The 15,875-nt window shown below is 40.5% G+C and overlaps 1 protein-coding gene across 6 annotated transcripts in view; it reads right to left on the minus strand.

Moving 5' to 3' along the window:
* The window catches only part of LOC140205050 (low choriolytic enzyme-like), a 131,664-nt gene that overhangs the window by 58,067 nt on the left and 57,722 nt on the right, over positions 1-15,875 (minus strand). For 5 of the 6 annotated variants that reach the window (XM_072272161.1, XM_072272163.1, XM_072272162.1 and 2 more), the window contains 2 exons: positions 10,723-10,804; positions 9,007-9,131 (listed from right to left, as the gene is read on the minus strand). In XM_072272161.1, coding sequence (XP_072128262.1) covers positions 9,007-9,131; positions 10,723-10,804 — 207 coding nt within the window. The remainder of the gene's footprint in view (positions 1-9,006; positions 9,132-10,722; positions 10,805-15,875) is intronic. The other variant, XM_072272166.1, reaches the window with a different exon arrangement.

Genomic DNA, 15,875 nt, shown 5'->3' on the forward strand with positions numbered 1-15,875 from the left:
TTGAATTTTAAGGCAGAATACAGTGTTATTGGCAGGTTTCTTAGCAGTGTGGAGGAACAGAGGGATCTTTGGGTCCACATCCATAGATCTCTCAAAAATGTCACAGAAGTTAATAAGGTTGTTAAGAATGCATATGGTGTGCTCATCTTTATTCGTTAGGGGATTGAGTTCAAGAATCACGAGGTAATGTTGTAGTTCTATAAAAATCTAGTTAGACTACACTTGGAATATTGTGCTCACCCTGATCACCTCAATATAGGAAAGATGTGGTAAAGACAAGACTGAAGGCTGATTTACATTTGTACGTCAAATGTATGCCATAGCAGCGTACCCTACACTGTACTCTACGGCGAACCCTACGCCATAGCCTAACGCGCACCTCTCCCAAAATGTAACTATGTGTCACAGTGACACAGACCACAACAACTGTGATTGGTCCGCTTGGTAACATCGCGTTTCCTCCTACGTTGCAGTAGCTTCCCATTGGGCGACTGAAGGGCAGGGAAGGAGCTCTGGCTGCCATGCTTTCCATAAAGCTTTACAGACCTCTGAAATTATGGAGGACCCTGTGCATGACGCCAGTTTGTAGCTAGCTGCTACAGCCTGTTGACTTCCACCTGAAGCTAAAACTCGAATGGTAATTGCCCATCTCTGAGTATACTGTGTGTACACTGATGTGAAATAAATGGTTGGAGACGATGAACCAAATTGTCAAATCTACCTGTCGACATCCGAAAATATCTGAAATGCATTTCCTCATCTATGTCTCTCAGTAGCTGGACAAGCACAGAAAATTCACCCTCCTTCAGTTTCAGTTGCCATTGTTTGAAGTTCGAGGTTCTTCGTGTTGAAACTCAATACAGTGGCATAGAGACCCCACCACCAACTAGAGTTTTGGCGGTGAATTGCAGATAGACATAGACACACCAACGCACAAGTATAAACGCTCACAACGGCGTAGTCCACTTGCGTAGGCTACGGCGTAAGCTAGTACACACAAGTATAAATCAGCCTTAAGGGAGGATTTAAACAAGGTATATAAAATAATGAAGGGTTTGAACTGAGTGAATAGAGACTGTTCCCTCTGGTGGAAGGCTCAAGAACTAGAAGTCATTAATACAAAATTAAGGAGTAGAATTAAAAATATGACGAAAAGCCTTTCATGAAATCTTGAATGCATTGTCTATAGCCTTGAAGGGTACTGCATAAATATATGGTGAACAAAGACCTGTGGATCGAATTGTGTTGTTCTGGCGACGAACTGGCCAAAATGGCAATCTCCTGTCATGTAACTATTCTATGATTGTATGAAGATTACTAATACTGTATCACAATGCAAGATGCAAACAGTACTGCCTCTGAAATTGTCCATTGTGCAATTACCATTTTTATCATTCCAGTCTGTATTATGATTAAAGACCACTATAATTATTGCATAACTTTTGATACAAGCTTTTTTTTTATTTCTCTTAAGTACTTCTTAAGTGTTTCTGCTATTGATATCTGGTAAAGTACTTTAAGCAATGTTTTTTGTTTCATCAGCAACACATTGTTCCTGTCCTTCTCAGATAAGATTATTCATCATGACTGTCCTTATAACAATGATTATGATTATTTATTTTAATATTTTCTCTGTACCTCTAAACATCTACTACCTTGGACATTTAATGTTCAACCCTTGTCACTGTGTAATCATGTCTCCAGAACAGTTATTAGATGAAATCCATTTATCTCTTTTTGTATTTTGTAATGAATACTTCATGCATTCAGATGCAATACAATTAATTTTAGTGTTACCCAATTTCATTGAATTGACTTTGTATATTAATGCAACATTCTTGTTAAACTATGACTTCCTTCCTGTCTCATTCCAGTTAACATTAACTGGAATTATTGGACAGCAAAGATGCATACATCAGGGTGCTCTTTACTGACTACAGCACAGCATTTAATACTCTCATCCCCTCAGAACTAATCAATAAGCTTCAAGACTTTGCCTCAATACCTCCTTGTGCAATTCGATCCTCGATTTCCTCACTTGCGGACTCTAGTCAGTTTGGATTGGCAACATCATCAGCATAGGTGCACCACAACACTCAGCTTTTAGCCCCATGCTCTACACTTTATCCTTCAAGTACAGCTCCAACGCCATATTTAATTTGCTGACGACACCACTGTTGTTTGTCAGATCGATGACGGTGATGAATCAGCATATAGGAGGGAGATTAAAATATGGCTGAGTTGAAACCAGAGGTCCATGAGCCAGTCCTCACTGGGGGATCAGAGGTGGAGAGGGACACCAACTTTAAATTCCTCATTATTACCATTTCCAAGGACCTGTCCAGGACCCAGCACAAAAGTGCAATCAAGAAGTGTCGTCTCATCTGAAAGGTGTTTTCGGGGGCCAAAATGGTGGTGAGGTAGAAGCTGTGGCACTTGTCACACTCCTAGGGTAAGTGCCATGAAGAAGATTAGTTGGGAGACACAAGTGAGTTACGTAGAGAAGGATCCATTTAGAAAGTCTAGAATGTGAGGCAGGAAAGATGTGCCTAGTGGAAGGATCCTGTTGAAGATGACAGAAGTTATGAAGAATTATGTACTAGATATAGAAGTTCATGTGGTAGTGGGTAATCTATAGTGCTGAATCAGCTAAAAAACAAATCAAGATCACCCAAACACTAATCCCTCCTACCTACACAATGTCCATATCCCTCCAAATTCCTTACATCCACATGCCTATCTAAACATCTCTTGAAAGCCCCTAATGTATTTGCCTCTACCACCATTCCAGTCATCCACCACTCTGAGTAAAAAACTTCTCTCTCACATCCCCTTGAACCTACTCCCTCTCACCTCTAACATATGCCTCCTGGTATTAGACATTTTAACCCTGGGAAACAGGTTAAATGTCTACTCTATCTCTGCCTCTCATAATCTTATAAATCTCCATCAGATCTCCCCTTAGCCTCCGCCGCTCCAAAAACAACCCAAGTTTATCCAGCCTCTCATGATAGCACATGTCCTCTAAACCAGGCAGCACCCTGGTAAACCTCTTCTGCACCCTCTCCAAAGCCTCAACATCCTTCCTATAGTGGGGCCATCAGAACTTTATGCAATTATGTGGCCTAAGTTTAACAAAGTTGCAGCATAACCTTTTGACTTTTGAACACAATGCCCTGACTAATAAAAGCAAGCATTCCATAAGATACTTTAACCACCTTATCGACATGCATCACACATCAAAGTGCTGGTGAACGCAGCAGGCCAGGCAGCATCTCTAGGAAGAGGTACAGTTGACGTTTCAGGCCGAGACCCTTCGTCAGGACTGACGAAGGATCTCGGCCTGAAACGTCGACTGTACCTCTTCCTAGAGATGCTGCCTGGCCTGCTGCGTTCACCAGCAACTTTGATGTGTGTTGCTTGAATTTCCAGCATCTGCAGAATTCCTGTTGTTATTGACATGCATAGCCACTTTCAAGGAGTTATGAACTTTGAATCCAAAATCTCTCTGCTCAGCAACACTGTTAAGGACATTACCCTTAATAGTGTACTGTCTCCTTGCATTTGCCCTACCAAGGTGCAACACCTGACATTTATCTAGGTTAAAGACCATCTGCCTTCTCTCTGCCCATATATGCAACAGATCTATATCGCGCTATATTCTTTGTCAGTCTTCTACACTATCCACAACTCCACCAATTTTGGTGTAAACTGCAAACTTATTAACCCACCCATCTATACTTTGATCCAGGTCATTTATATACATCACAAACAGCTGAGGCCCTAGCATAGATCCTGTGGAATACTACTAATTACAGACCTCCAGGTCAAATAAATCCCTTCAACTATTACCCTCTGCCTTCTATGTACAACTCAGTTCTGAATCCAGACAGCCAATTTACTGTGGACCCTATGCGTCTTAATCTTCTGGATCAGCCTCTCATGAGGGATTTTGTCAGACGCCTTACTAAAATCCATATAAACAACATCCATGTGGACAATATCCACTGCCTTACCCTCATCAATCTCTCTCGTCACTTTGCCAAAAAACTCAATCAAGTTGGTAAGATGCGACCTTCCCTGCACAAAGCTATAATTAGGCCATGGGTTTCCTAAGGCTTATATATCCTGTCCCTAATAATTTTTACAGAAATTTCCATACAACTGATGTGAGATACACTGGTCTATATTTCCCAGAATTTGCCCTTGCTCCCTTCTTAAGTAGAGGTACAATACAAGCCACTCGCCAGTCCTCAGGGACTTTGCCTGTAGCTACAGAGGACACAAACGTACTGGTCAAGGCCCCCAAAATCTCATCTCTTGCCTCCTTCAATAACCTGGCACAAATCCCATCAGGCCCTGGGGACTTATCCACCTTAAAACTCATTAGGAGGCCCAACACTTCCTCCTCCTTGACCTCTAAACACCCTAACATATTTGTACACTCAGTAATGATCTCTAGGTCCTCCAAATACTTTTTTTTTGGTAAATACTGAAACAGTATTCATTAAGTACCTGGCTCGCATTCTCTGCATACAAGCAAATATTACCCTCTTTATCCTTGAGTGGTCCCATCCTTTCAATAGTTATCTTCTTGCTCTTAATGTAAATATAGAATGCCTGGGATTCATCTTACTCCTACTTGCCAAGGACTTTTCTTGGCCCCTACTGAATATCCTAATTCCTTTCTTTAGTTGTTTTCTGGCTTCTTTGTACTCCTCGTGTGCTTTGTTTGATCCTAACTTCCAAAGTGTTACATACACCTTTCCATTTTCTTCTTGGCTAAATTCATCACCTCTCCAGACATCCAAGTTTCTCTTTGCTGTACTCCATGCAATTGATCATTAAACACCCCTTATGTGTCTGACATGGACTTGCCAGAGAAAAGGTGTTCTCAATTGACACTTCTTAGTTCCAGCCTAATGCCCTCACAATTTACGCTACTCCAATTTAACTCTCCTGCAACAACCATACCTATCCTTATCTATACTGTAACTATCCTGAAAGTTAAGGAGTTGTGGCCATTGTTTCTTAATTGCTTGTCCACTGAAAGGTCAATCATCTGGCCAGGTTCATTAACCAACACCATATCCATTACAGCCCCTCCTTTTGTTGGACTATCCACATATTGATTTAAGAAACGCTCCTGGATACACTTAACAAATTCTGCCCCATCTAAACCCCTAAGGAGATCCCAGTTTAATTCAGGGAAGTTGAAGTCCACATGACAACAACCCTATTATTTTTACACATTTCCCTAAACCGATTACACATCTGTTCCTCAGTGTCCCAGGGCTATCGGGGGTCTGTAGTACAATTCCTTCAGTGTGATTGCACCCTTCCTGTTCCTGAGTTCTACCCAATGGACTCTGTGTCTGATCCCTCCATTACATCTCCCCTGAGTGCAGCTGTGATATCGACCCTGATTAGTATTGCAACTCCCCTCCCTTTTACCTCCTCCTTTAACTTAGCTAAAATTTGAAAATCTAGTATATTAATCACCTATTCCCATCCCTCTCTCAACCAATGGCCACAACATCATAGTTCCATGTACTGATCCATGCTCAAAGTTCATCACCTTTACCCATAATACTCCAGCATTAAAATATACACACTTCAAGTTATCTGGCCCATCATACTTGTTACTTCAATTTTGCCTTTCAATACTTTCCCTGATACCTACCTTTTAGTTCGATCCTGGTGCTCGGATTCCCTGCAAAACTGGTTTGAAACCTCACGAGTAGCATTTGCAAACCTCCTGGCCAGGATATTGGTTCCCCTCCAGTTCAGGTGCAAATCATCCTTCTTGCACAGGTCACCTTCCTTAGAAAAGTTTACAAGGATGCAAGAACTTGAAACTTTGTCCCTTGCACCTTCTCTTCAGTCACTCATTCACCAGTGCTATCACCCCATTCCTACCTGCACTAGCCTGTGGCACTAGGAGTAATCCAGAGATTACTATCTTGGAGGTTCTTCTCTTCAACCTCTTTCCTAAGTCTATATACTCACTGTGTAGGACCTCTTCACAAACAAGAGAAAATCTGAAGGCGCTGGAAATCCAAGCAACATACACAAAATGCTGGAGGAACTCAGTAGGCCAAGTAGCAGACTCCTGCTCCCGAAACGTTAACTGTACTAATTTCCATAGATGCTGCCTGGCCTGCTGAGTTCCTCCAGCACTTTGGTGTGTGGGACCTCTTCCCCTTTTCTGCCTAAGCCATTAGTGTCAATATGCACCACGACCTCACGTTGTCTCATTTTTACTATGTTCTGTACCAGCAGTTATGGTTGAAATGACAATAAAAGTGACTTGACTTGGCTATTCACCCTTATCATTGAGAATATCCTGTAACTGCTCTGATACATCCTGTACCCAGGAGGTACCTCTTTTGCAGCTACAGAATCTTCTTTCTATCCCCCAACTATCCATTCCCCTATAACTACTACACTGCCTGAGTTTTCCCTTCACTGTTGAGCCTCAGAGCCAGCCACAGTGCCACCAGCCTGGATGCTGCTGCTGTGCCCTGATATCCAAAGAGATATACTTGTTGCTGAGGGGAACTATCACAGGGGAACCCTGCACGGACTTCCTAATCCCTCATCTCTCATATCGGTCACCTATCTACTGCCTGTACTCTGGGTGTGACCATCTCGTCAAAAATCTCATCTCTAATATCTTCAGCCTCCCAAATGATCCTGAGTACATCCAGCTCCAACTCCTTGATCTGGACAGTCAGGCACTGAAGTTGGGTGCAGATGTAATCATCAGGGGAACAGTCAGGTGTCCTGAATTCCCACATCTGACAGGAGAAGCATTCCATCCTGACTATTCTGTATTTAAAAAAAGGCTTCTCTTCTTAACAGTGCCTCCTGTGCCTCATAGATACTGCCTGACTTGCTGAGTTCCTCCAGCATTTCAAAGTTCAAAGTAAATTTTGCTATCTAAGTACATCTATGCCACCATATACAACCCAAGATTCACTTTGAGGGCATACTCAACAAATCTATAGAATAGTAACTTTAACTAAAGCAAAGAACGACCACACAACTAGGGCATACAACCAGAGTGCAGAAGACAACAAACTATGCAAATTCAAAAAGAAGAAACAATAATATAAATAAATAAGCAAAAAATATCGAGAACATGAAATGAAGAATCGTTGAGCGCAAGTGCACAGGCTGTGGGGAAATTTCAATGATGGTGCAAGTAAGTTGAGTGAAGTTATCCCCTTTGTTCAAGAGCCTGATGGTTGAGGGGTCCTAAGGCTCTTGTATCTTCTTTCTGATAGCAGCAGTGAGAAGAGAACATGTCCTGGGTGGTGGGGGTCCCTGATGATGGATACTGCTTTCTTGTGACAGTGTTTCATGTAGACAAGCTTTACTAGTGACGGACTGGGCCATATCCACTACTTTTTGTAGAATTTCCCATTTAAAGGCATTGGTGTTTTCATACCAGGCTGTGCATGTTACTCAATATTTCCAGCATCTGCAGAATCTCTTGTGCATATACTCTGCAAAATGAGTTATCACTTGCCTTAACATCTATTTATGTTATTGATTATTAAAATTTTGCTTCATAATTCTCCTCTTCTGCATTTGGGGAAATCATGTTAAAAGTAAATATTAACTTCAAAAGTGATCTTGGGCTATGAGTAAAACAATGGCATCTTTCATTTTTACACACCTTAATTAAGATGAGCAATTTACTGAGTGGTCCAAATCAAAGTCAAGCTTATTGTCATACGCAAATACAATTATGAACAAGATGCTATGAAAAGCTTGCAGCAGCATCACAGGTACATAGCATCATATATGTAGTATTGACAAGAAAGCATAAATTAATTACAAATTAGATACAATCATTTTTTACAAGAAAGTGTTGCTCAACTGGCATGATTGGGGGTTTTGTCAGTTGCTTCAAGGACAAATGGCTAAAGTACAGTAGCTGTTCTTGAACCTGGTGGACATCAAGCTTCTTTAGTGATTGCCTAATAATGGCACAGCCCAGATGGTGTGGGTCTTTGATGTTAGATGTTGCCTTCTTGAGGTAGAGCTCCTTGTAGGTACTCACAGGAGGGAACCTAGTGTTCATGTAGATACTACTAATGGTGGGGAGGTACATGCCCATGACATGCAGGGCTAAATCCATTATTCTCTACAGCTTATGTTCCTGCAAGTTCAACTTACCAACCTAGATTATTGATGTAATCAGTCAGGACATCTTCAACAGTATATCTGTAGAAATTTGTTAGAGAGTTTGATAAAAACCTGCTATTCCCTAACCTCCTACGAAAGACTTTCTTTATGATTGCATCAATGTGTTGAGCCCAGAACAGGTCATCTGATAGGTTGAGACCCAGGAATTTAAAGCTACTGACTCTCTCAATAGCCAGCTCCTCAAAGTAGACTTGTATATTTGCCCTCCTTCACCTTCCTGAAGTCAACAATCAGTTTTTTAGCTTTGCAGTCTTTGAGCAATTGGTTGTTTTTGTGGCACGACTTAACCGGGTGACCTATCTTGTTCTGGTAAGCTGACTTGTCACCATCTGTGATTCATCCAACATAGTGTCAGTGGTAAATTTGAAACCAACATTGGAATTGTGCTTCAGAATCAGATTCTGATTTGCCCTTCTTCACCTTCCTGAAGTCATCAATCAGTTTTTAGCTTTGAAGCCAACACTGTCATGTGTGCACAGACAGTAGAGTAGGGGTCTTAGCATACAGCCTTGAGATGCACCTGTGTTGATGGTTAGTGAAGAGATGTTGTTACCAATTCTCATAGGGTCTGCTGATAAGGAAGTTGTGTATACAGTTACAGAGGTAGGTACAGAGAACCATGTCGGGGAAGAGAATGGTAATTTGCTATTCAGCGAGACAATCTATATTTATTTTATCATTTGGTACACAAATATGACTATAGGTTTATCACGTACATAAAATTATACTTTCCAGCATAAATTTGCAGTACAGTATCTGCAGAAGCTTGAGTTTACATTTTATACTTACTGCAGTTATATAACTTGTTAACCTTATCAACATCTAGAGTGGCCATTCCATATTGCTGTCCAATAGATACATTTGGATCTGGTTTGGGTAAAATGGTAATGTTGCCATTTTTAGAAAAAGCATATCTGCAAATAGAAACACTACTATTTTAACTTGTGTTGAATATATGATTCTCAGATTTACCTAGAAGCAACAAAAACTTTAATTAACATCAACCATGTCAGTAGACACAGTAGACATTGGCTATTATAATTACATTAAAGATACTGCAGTTCCTTTTTCAAGTGCAGAATCAGAATAGAACTATCCAACAGGAAAAAAAATATTGGTAGGATTTCAAAGAATTTTGAATTATTACAAGCTTTCACAGATCTTGCAGACAAGTGAGTCATCATGCAGCGAGATAGGAATCACAGGAGTTAGAACCCCAGATATTCATAAACTATATCAATGACTTGGCTAAGTGAACTAAATATTATATTTCCAAGTTGGCTATGTGTATAACAAATAGGATGATGAGAACAGTATAAGGTATTAAGAGTTATAGACAAATTGAATGAGTAGGTTAGATGGAATATAACGTGGGGAAAATATTTAGCATTCAACTTAGGTGTGCAAAACAGAAAAGTAGAGTATGCTTAAAGGTAAAAAGTTGGATACTGTTGCTGTTTAATGGAATCATGGTGCACTTCCACATGTTACAAAAAGTTAATATGCAGATCCTTAATGATACCGCACCTGGACTCTCATGTACAACTTTTATCTTCTTTCTTAGAAATAGGATGTACTTGCCATAGAGAAGGTGCAATAGATGGCCAATTTGTCATAGGAGGAAGGATTTTATAGACCAGGCCTGTGTTGCATAGTCTGTGTTTTATAGGAGAATGAGTATTATTGAAACTTACAAAATGTGTACAGGGCTTGATGGGGGGTTGCAAAGGGTCAAGAAACTGTAATTAAAATAAGACGAGGGGAAATTTCTTCAGAATATGATGAATCTTTTGAAATTCACGATTCAGCATTCAAAACAACCAGCAATGTACTTTTGCAACTTAAAGATATTAGAAGAATGCAGGAAACTGGCTCTAAGGTGGAAAACTAATCAGAACTTTACTAGTTCGAAGGGCTAGATGACCTTCCTTTATTCTTACTTTGCAGTATTATTTAGATGATCACCAGATCAATCACTATATCCTAACCACCTTCTTCAAGTCATCGTCCTGGGGTCTTAACATCTTTCAATCCCATTAAATTCATCAATATTAATTTTAATGCTAGATGATGACAAAAATACTATATACAGTATCTGAAATAAAAAAAAGTGCTAGAAATATATGGCAATTCAGGCAGCATTCTGGGAAGAGAAACATGGTTAACATTTGAGGTCAACCAGAATAGGAAAAACATTGCTTTAAGTTTCAGCAAAGGGAGAGTTGAAACGTGGAAATACAAACAAAGGTAATAGCTATGGAAACGTAGAGACCAAGTTAATCAAGGTGATACAGTGCTCTTGAAGCCATCTAGATACAAATACAGTAAATAAGGGCAGAGAGAGAAAGAAGAAAAAAAACAATTTTTGGGTTTATAAAATGCAGACACAGCAGTTGCTGTAAATCTAAAACAAAATACCTTGCAGATCAAACAGTGAAAAACAGAATTTATGTTACAGGATTCATCAACACCCCCTAATCATGCTTGGCATTCTCAATCACTTACTTATCATAATGCATGACTGAAGAATAATCATATGTCGTTCCCAAATTATTGGTGTCCAATTTATTAAAACTGAATTTTAAATCTGCAAAAAGACAAAGAAATTACTGAAATAAATTTATTTTTCGTTCGTTAGTTGAACATGCCTTTTTCTTCAAAGTGATTTGATTTGGAGACTCAAGAATGTAAATGCTACTATCTGAAGCAAAAAATTATTTGCTGGAGGATCTCAGCAGATCAGGTAGCATCTGTGGAGGGAAATGGATAGTTGACGTTTGGGGTCAACACCCTTCCTTTATCCTACTGGATTCTATGATGGATTTTATGAAGAATCTGTTAGTATAGCACAATAACAACTGGCAGCAGTACAAAGATTTATGTCTTCTATAAAATCTAGCACTTTTGTGGATGATGTTCAGTATCTTTTAAGTATCACAACATTTATAGAGTAATCTTGTGCCAACATAGCACAGAATTACTTAATGAATGGGCAGTTCTTAAAGAGGCTTCTTGGCTGACCTCTTATGCCAACACCAATATTCAGAAAGAGAGCATAACAGGAGCTATGTTTCCTCCAAGGTGTGTGTGTGTGCATACATCTTTTGCTACAACTCCACAAAGGGATCAAAACTGCGCACAAAAGGTTGTCACCCTCTACCTCAGTGGCATGTTAACTATATTTTGTACACAATCATAATTCCTTTTCCAGTATCTGATGCAGATGCTGTTGACAAAGTGGAGTTTGCAGTGATTCATCTGCAGATTTTAGAACTAGCTTATTTCTACTGCTCTTAGTGAATTAATCAATAATTTCTTCAATATGTCGAATTCCAAAGAAACAAAGGCCATGAAAGACAAAAAGAATTTCTTGTTCACTTAAAGCAGAACGGCTTAATAAAACAGTGAAAACTGCTACACCGGAAGTTCATGAGGTCAGGAACGTGCAACTATGAAAAATATCGTCATGATGCAAAAGTTGCTGGAGAATATGCAAGTGGGAAGGAATGGAGTGATGTCTGGAAACTTGATTTTTTAAAGCGTCATTTAGTAAGCAAATCACATAGGGACAGTGTACAAAAGCTTTGGTGAGAAAATCCTTAATTACTCGCTACAGGCCTGCTACGTATGTTTTGTGAGAGTGCAGATTAACGAGAGCGAAAATGATCAAACTCAGAGGAAATCAAAGTTCTTATTGAGTGTTTTGCTAGCTGCCAAAATGAATACCTACGTGATATTTATATGCTAGTTAAGTTGAATTTCTTGTAATTGGTCACCTCTAGGACACTGGTGGCAAGAAATGGCATGTAAAAAAGATGATGTTATGATAGTCATGGAAGATTTCAAAATGCTGGTAGATCAGGATAATCAATTTGGTAATGGATCACAAGAGAATGAATTTGCAGAATGTTTACAAGATGGTTATTTGGAACAGCTTGTGGTTGAGGCCACTAGGGGAAAGGCTATTTCCCTGGTTGTTGCATAATGAACCAGATTTGTTTAGATATTTTAAGGTAAAGAAACCCTTAGGAAGCAGTGATCATAATATGATACAATTCACACTGCAGTTTGAGAAGGAGAAGATAAAGCCAGATGTATCAGCATTACAGTGGAATAAAGAGAACTACAGAGGCATGAGAGAGGAGCTGTCCATAATTGATTGGAAGTGGACACTAGTGGGGATGACGGCGGAACAGCAATGGCTGGAGTTTTTGGGAGCAGGACAGATTCATCCCAGAGAAGAAGCATTCTAAAAGAATGGTGAGGCAACCATAGCTGATAACCGACATCAAAGACATAACAAAAATGAATGGGAAGCAACAGGATTGGGGAGCTTTCAAAAACCAACAGAAGGCAACTAAAAAAGCAATAAGGAGAGAAAAGATGAAGATATAAAGGAAGATATAGAACATATAAATCTACAGCACATTACAGGCCCTTCAGTCCACAACGTTGTGCCGACCATGTAACCTACTCTTGAAACTGCCTAGAATTTCCCTACTGTATAACCCTTTATTTTTCTAAGCTCCATGTACCTTTATAAGACCCTATTGTATCCCCCTCTATCACCGTTACTGGCAGTGCATTCCACGCACCCACAATTCTTTTTATATACGTATGAAGAGTAAAAGAGAGGCGAGGGTGTATGTTGGACAAATGCAATGTAATGCTGAAGAGGTAATACCGAGGGACAAAGAAATGGCAGATGAACCATATAATTATTTTGCATCAGTCTTAACTGTAGAAGACACTAGCAGTATGCCAGAAATTTGAGTGTCATGGGGGGGGGGGCGGGGGAGAGGCAGAAGAGTGTGTTGCTGCTATTATTAAAGAGAAGGTGCTGGGTAGCCAGGTAAAGTTGTTGGCTGACTGGTTATGCCTAGATCTCTTAAAGGGGCAATGTCCTCTGCTAATAACCATTTTCAGTCACAATGCAGCACCAAGATAATTAATTGCAGCAACATTTATTGCTCTCACTTGGGACTTCAACTTTTGAGACATTTTGTTAGATATATTTATCAATGGAAGTACTGTAGAATAAAGAAGGAAAGGTGCGTCGCATCCGGAGTTTCTCCGGTTAGCAGACGATTTCCCTCCACGCCTCTCTGATGTAGTGGGGAACCACGTATGAGGCAAGTTACAGCCTTCTGCTGGGTGAGTTTCCAAAGAGATCACCAGCTTGTAACGCAGCACAGATGGAAAGCGTGCAGGGGAGCTGGCTGGATTCGAACATGGGACCTTTCGTCCTGAAGTCCGGCACTGATGCCACTACACCACCACTGTAGAATAAAAAGAGGTCTTATGTGCCAGCCATCAGGTAAAAACAATCTTGCACAGTCAAAATTAGCATCAGTGGGAAAAAGTGACCAGATGGACAAACCCAGGAACAAAGCATTAGAAATGTAACAATTTCATACCCATGAGGACAGTGAGCACATTAGCACATTTCAATGGCCAACAACCTATCTGTAACATGGAACTACCTTATCTTTCTTTCCCAGTTCTGACAAAGGGTATTAGACTAAAGCATCAAGTATTTTCCTGCAGTGTTGACCTGTTGACTACAGTGTTTTATTTCAAATGTCCAGTTTCTGCAGTTTTCTTATGTCAATTCTACTTGGCCTGATATTCATGGCTCCCCATTAACAGCTATGAAACTATGACCGAGACAAGACTTAGTGGACTCTTGGATATTGTTTCAGTCTTGATTGAACATAATCAGAAAAGACCTGATCAACTTGATTAATGTATTTATAATCTAAAAAAATGAGTACCAACTGAAGAATAGGAATATAGAAACTGTCTATTCATATTTCATATTTGGAGAGTGAGCATACATGGGTGGTCAGTTTGTAATGACTATTCCTAATTATAATTGACAATGATAAAGACTTCTTTTCCCAAACTGGTGCAACATTTAAAGTAACTATCCCAGTGCTCCAAGATGAGCAGCTCTGAAATTGTTATAATGCAGCATCTCAGCAATGGTAACACCTAGTGCCAGATTTTTCTGAAGTGTAGCTCTGCTCGGAATTGCAGACATTTCCCAAATATAACCATCAGGAAGTTCTGAGCTCCTATTATACATTTGGATCTCAATTATCTTGAGGTATCATTGCCTACATAAGATTTTATGGAAGGAAATCAACATTTCACAAGTTCTCACCAGATAAGCTAGGAGGTCAGACTCGTTTAAGATCTGAGACTCTTTCGAGAGGTCAATGTGGCAATATTGCAGAAGTTGTAGGCTTTTCAAGTAGCTTATGATGGTAACCCCAACAGTTACTTTTCTGGCACAACTCCAAATACAAACACCATTGTATTATTCTTAATGTAACCTTTGTGTGACTTCACCAGTTTTTAAATGGGAATTCAATAGGCTGTTATGCTAATATTTAGTGTATCCATACAATATCTATTGTGATCTATTAAACTAAAAGGTTGGTGGCTAAGGGTAACATGGAAAAATGAGAATATACATTTCTGCCTGAATAAAGTAGTTGAAAATCACAGTGTGCCCTTGAGAATATGTCAGGGCCTGCATTTTCCACCCTTGAAGGGCTGAAATTGACATAATTGAAAAGATGGCACCAATTCTACAGAAACAACAGGAATACTGCAGATGCTGGAAATTCAAGCAACACACATCAAAGTTGCTGGTGAACGCAGCAGGCCAGGCAGCATCTCCAGGAAGAGGTACAGTCGACGTTTCAGGCCGAGACCCTTCATCAGGACTAGCTGAAGGAAGAGTTAGTAAGAGATTTGAAAGTGAGAGGGGGAGGGGGAGATCCAAAATGATCGGAGAAGACAGGAGAGGGAGGGATGGAGCCAAGAGCTGGACAGGTGATTGGCAAAGGGGATATGAGAGGATCATGGGACAGGAGGTCCGGGGAGAAAGGGGTGGGGGGGGAGGAACCAGAGGATGAGCAAGGGGTATAGTCAGAGGGACAGAGGGAGAAAAAGGAGAATGAGAGAAAGAATGCGTGTATAAAAATAAATAACGAATGGGGTACGAGGGGGAGGTGGGGCATTAGCAGAAGTTAGAGAAGTCAATGTTCATGCCATCAGGTTGGAGGCTACCCAGACGGAATATAAGGTGTTGTTCCTCCAACCTGACTGTGGCTTCATCTTTACAGTAGAGGAGGCCGTGGATAGACATGTCAGAATGGGAATGGGATGTGGAATTAAAATGTGTGGCCACTGGGAAATCCTGCTTTCTCTGGCGGACAGAGCGTAGGTGTTCAGCAAAGCGGTCTCCCATTCTGCGTCGGGTCTCGCCAATATATAGAAGGCCACATCTGGAGCACCGGACGCAGTATATCACCCCAGCTGACTCATAGGTGAAGTGTCGCCTCACCTGGAAGGACTGTTTAGGGCCCTGAATGGTGGTAAGGGAGGAAGTGTAAGGGCACGTGTAGCTCTTGTTCCGCTTACAAGGAATTAGTCCTTACTCTTAATAATTTCTCCTTTGGCTCCTCCCACTTCCTCCAAACTAAAGGTGTAGCTATGGGCACCCGTATGGGTCCTAGCTATGCCTGCCTTTTTGTTGGCTTTGTGGAACAATCTATGTTCCATGCCTATTCTGGTATCTGTCCCCCACTTTTCCTTCGCTACATCGACGACTGCATTGGCACTGCTTCCTGCACGCATGCTGAGCT

This window comes from Mobula birostris, chromosome 11, assembly GCF_030028105.1.
Source record: "Mobula birostris isolate sMobBir1 chromosome 11, sMobBir1.hap1, whole genome shotgun sequence".
NCBI classification, from domain to species: Eukaryota; Metazoa; Chordata; class Chondrichthyes; order Myliobatiformes; family Myliobatidae; genus Mobula; species Mobula birostris.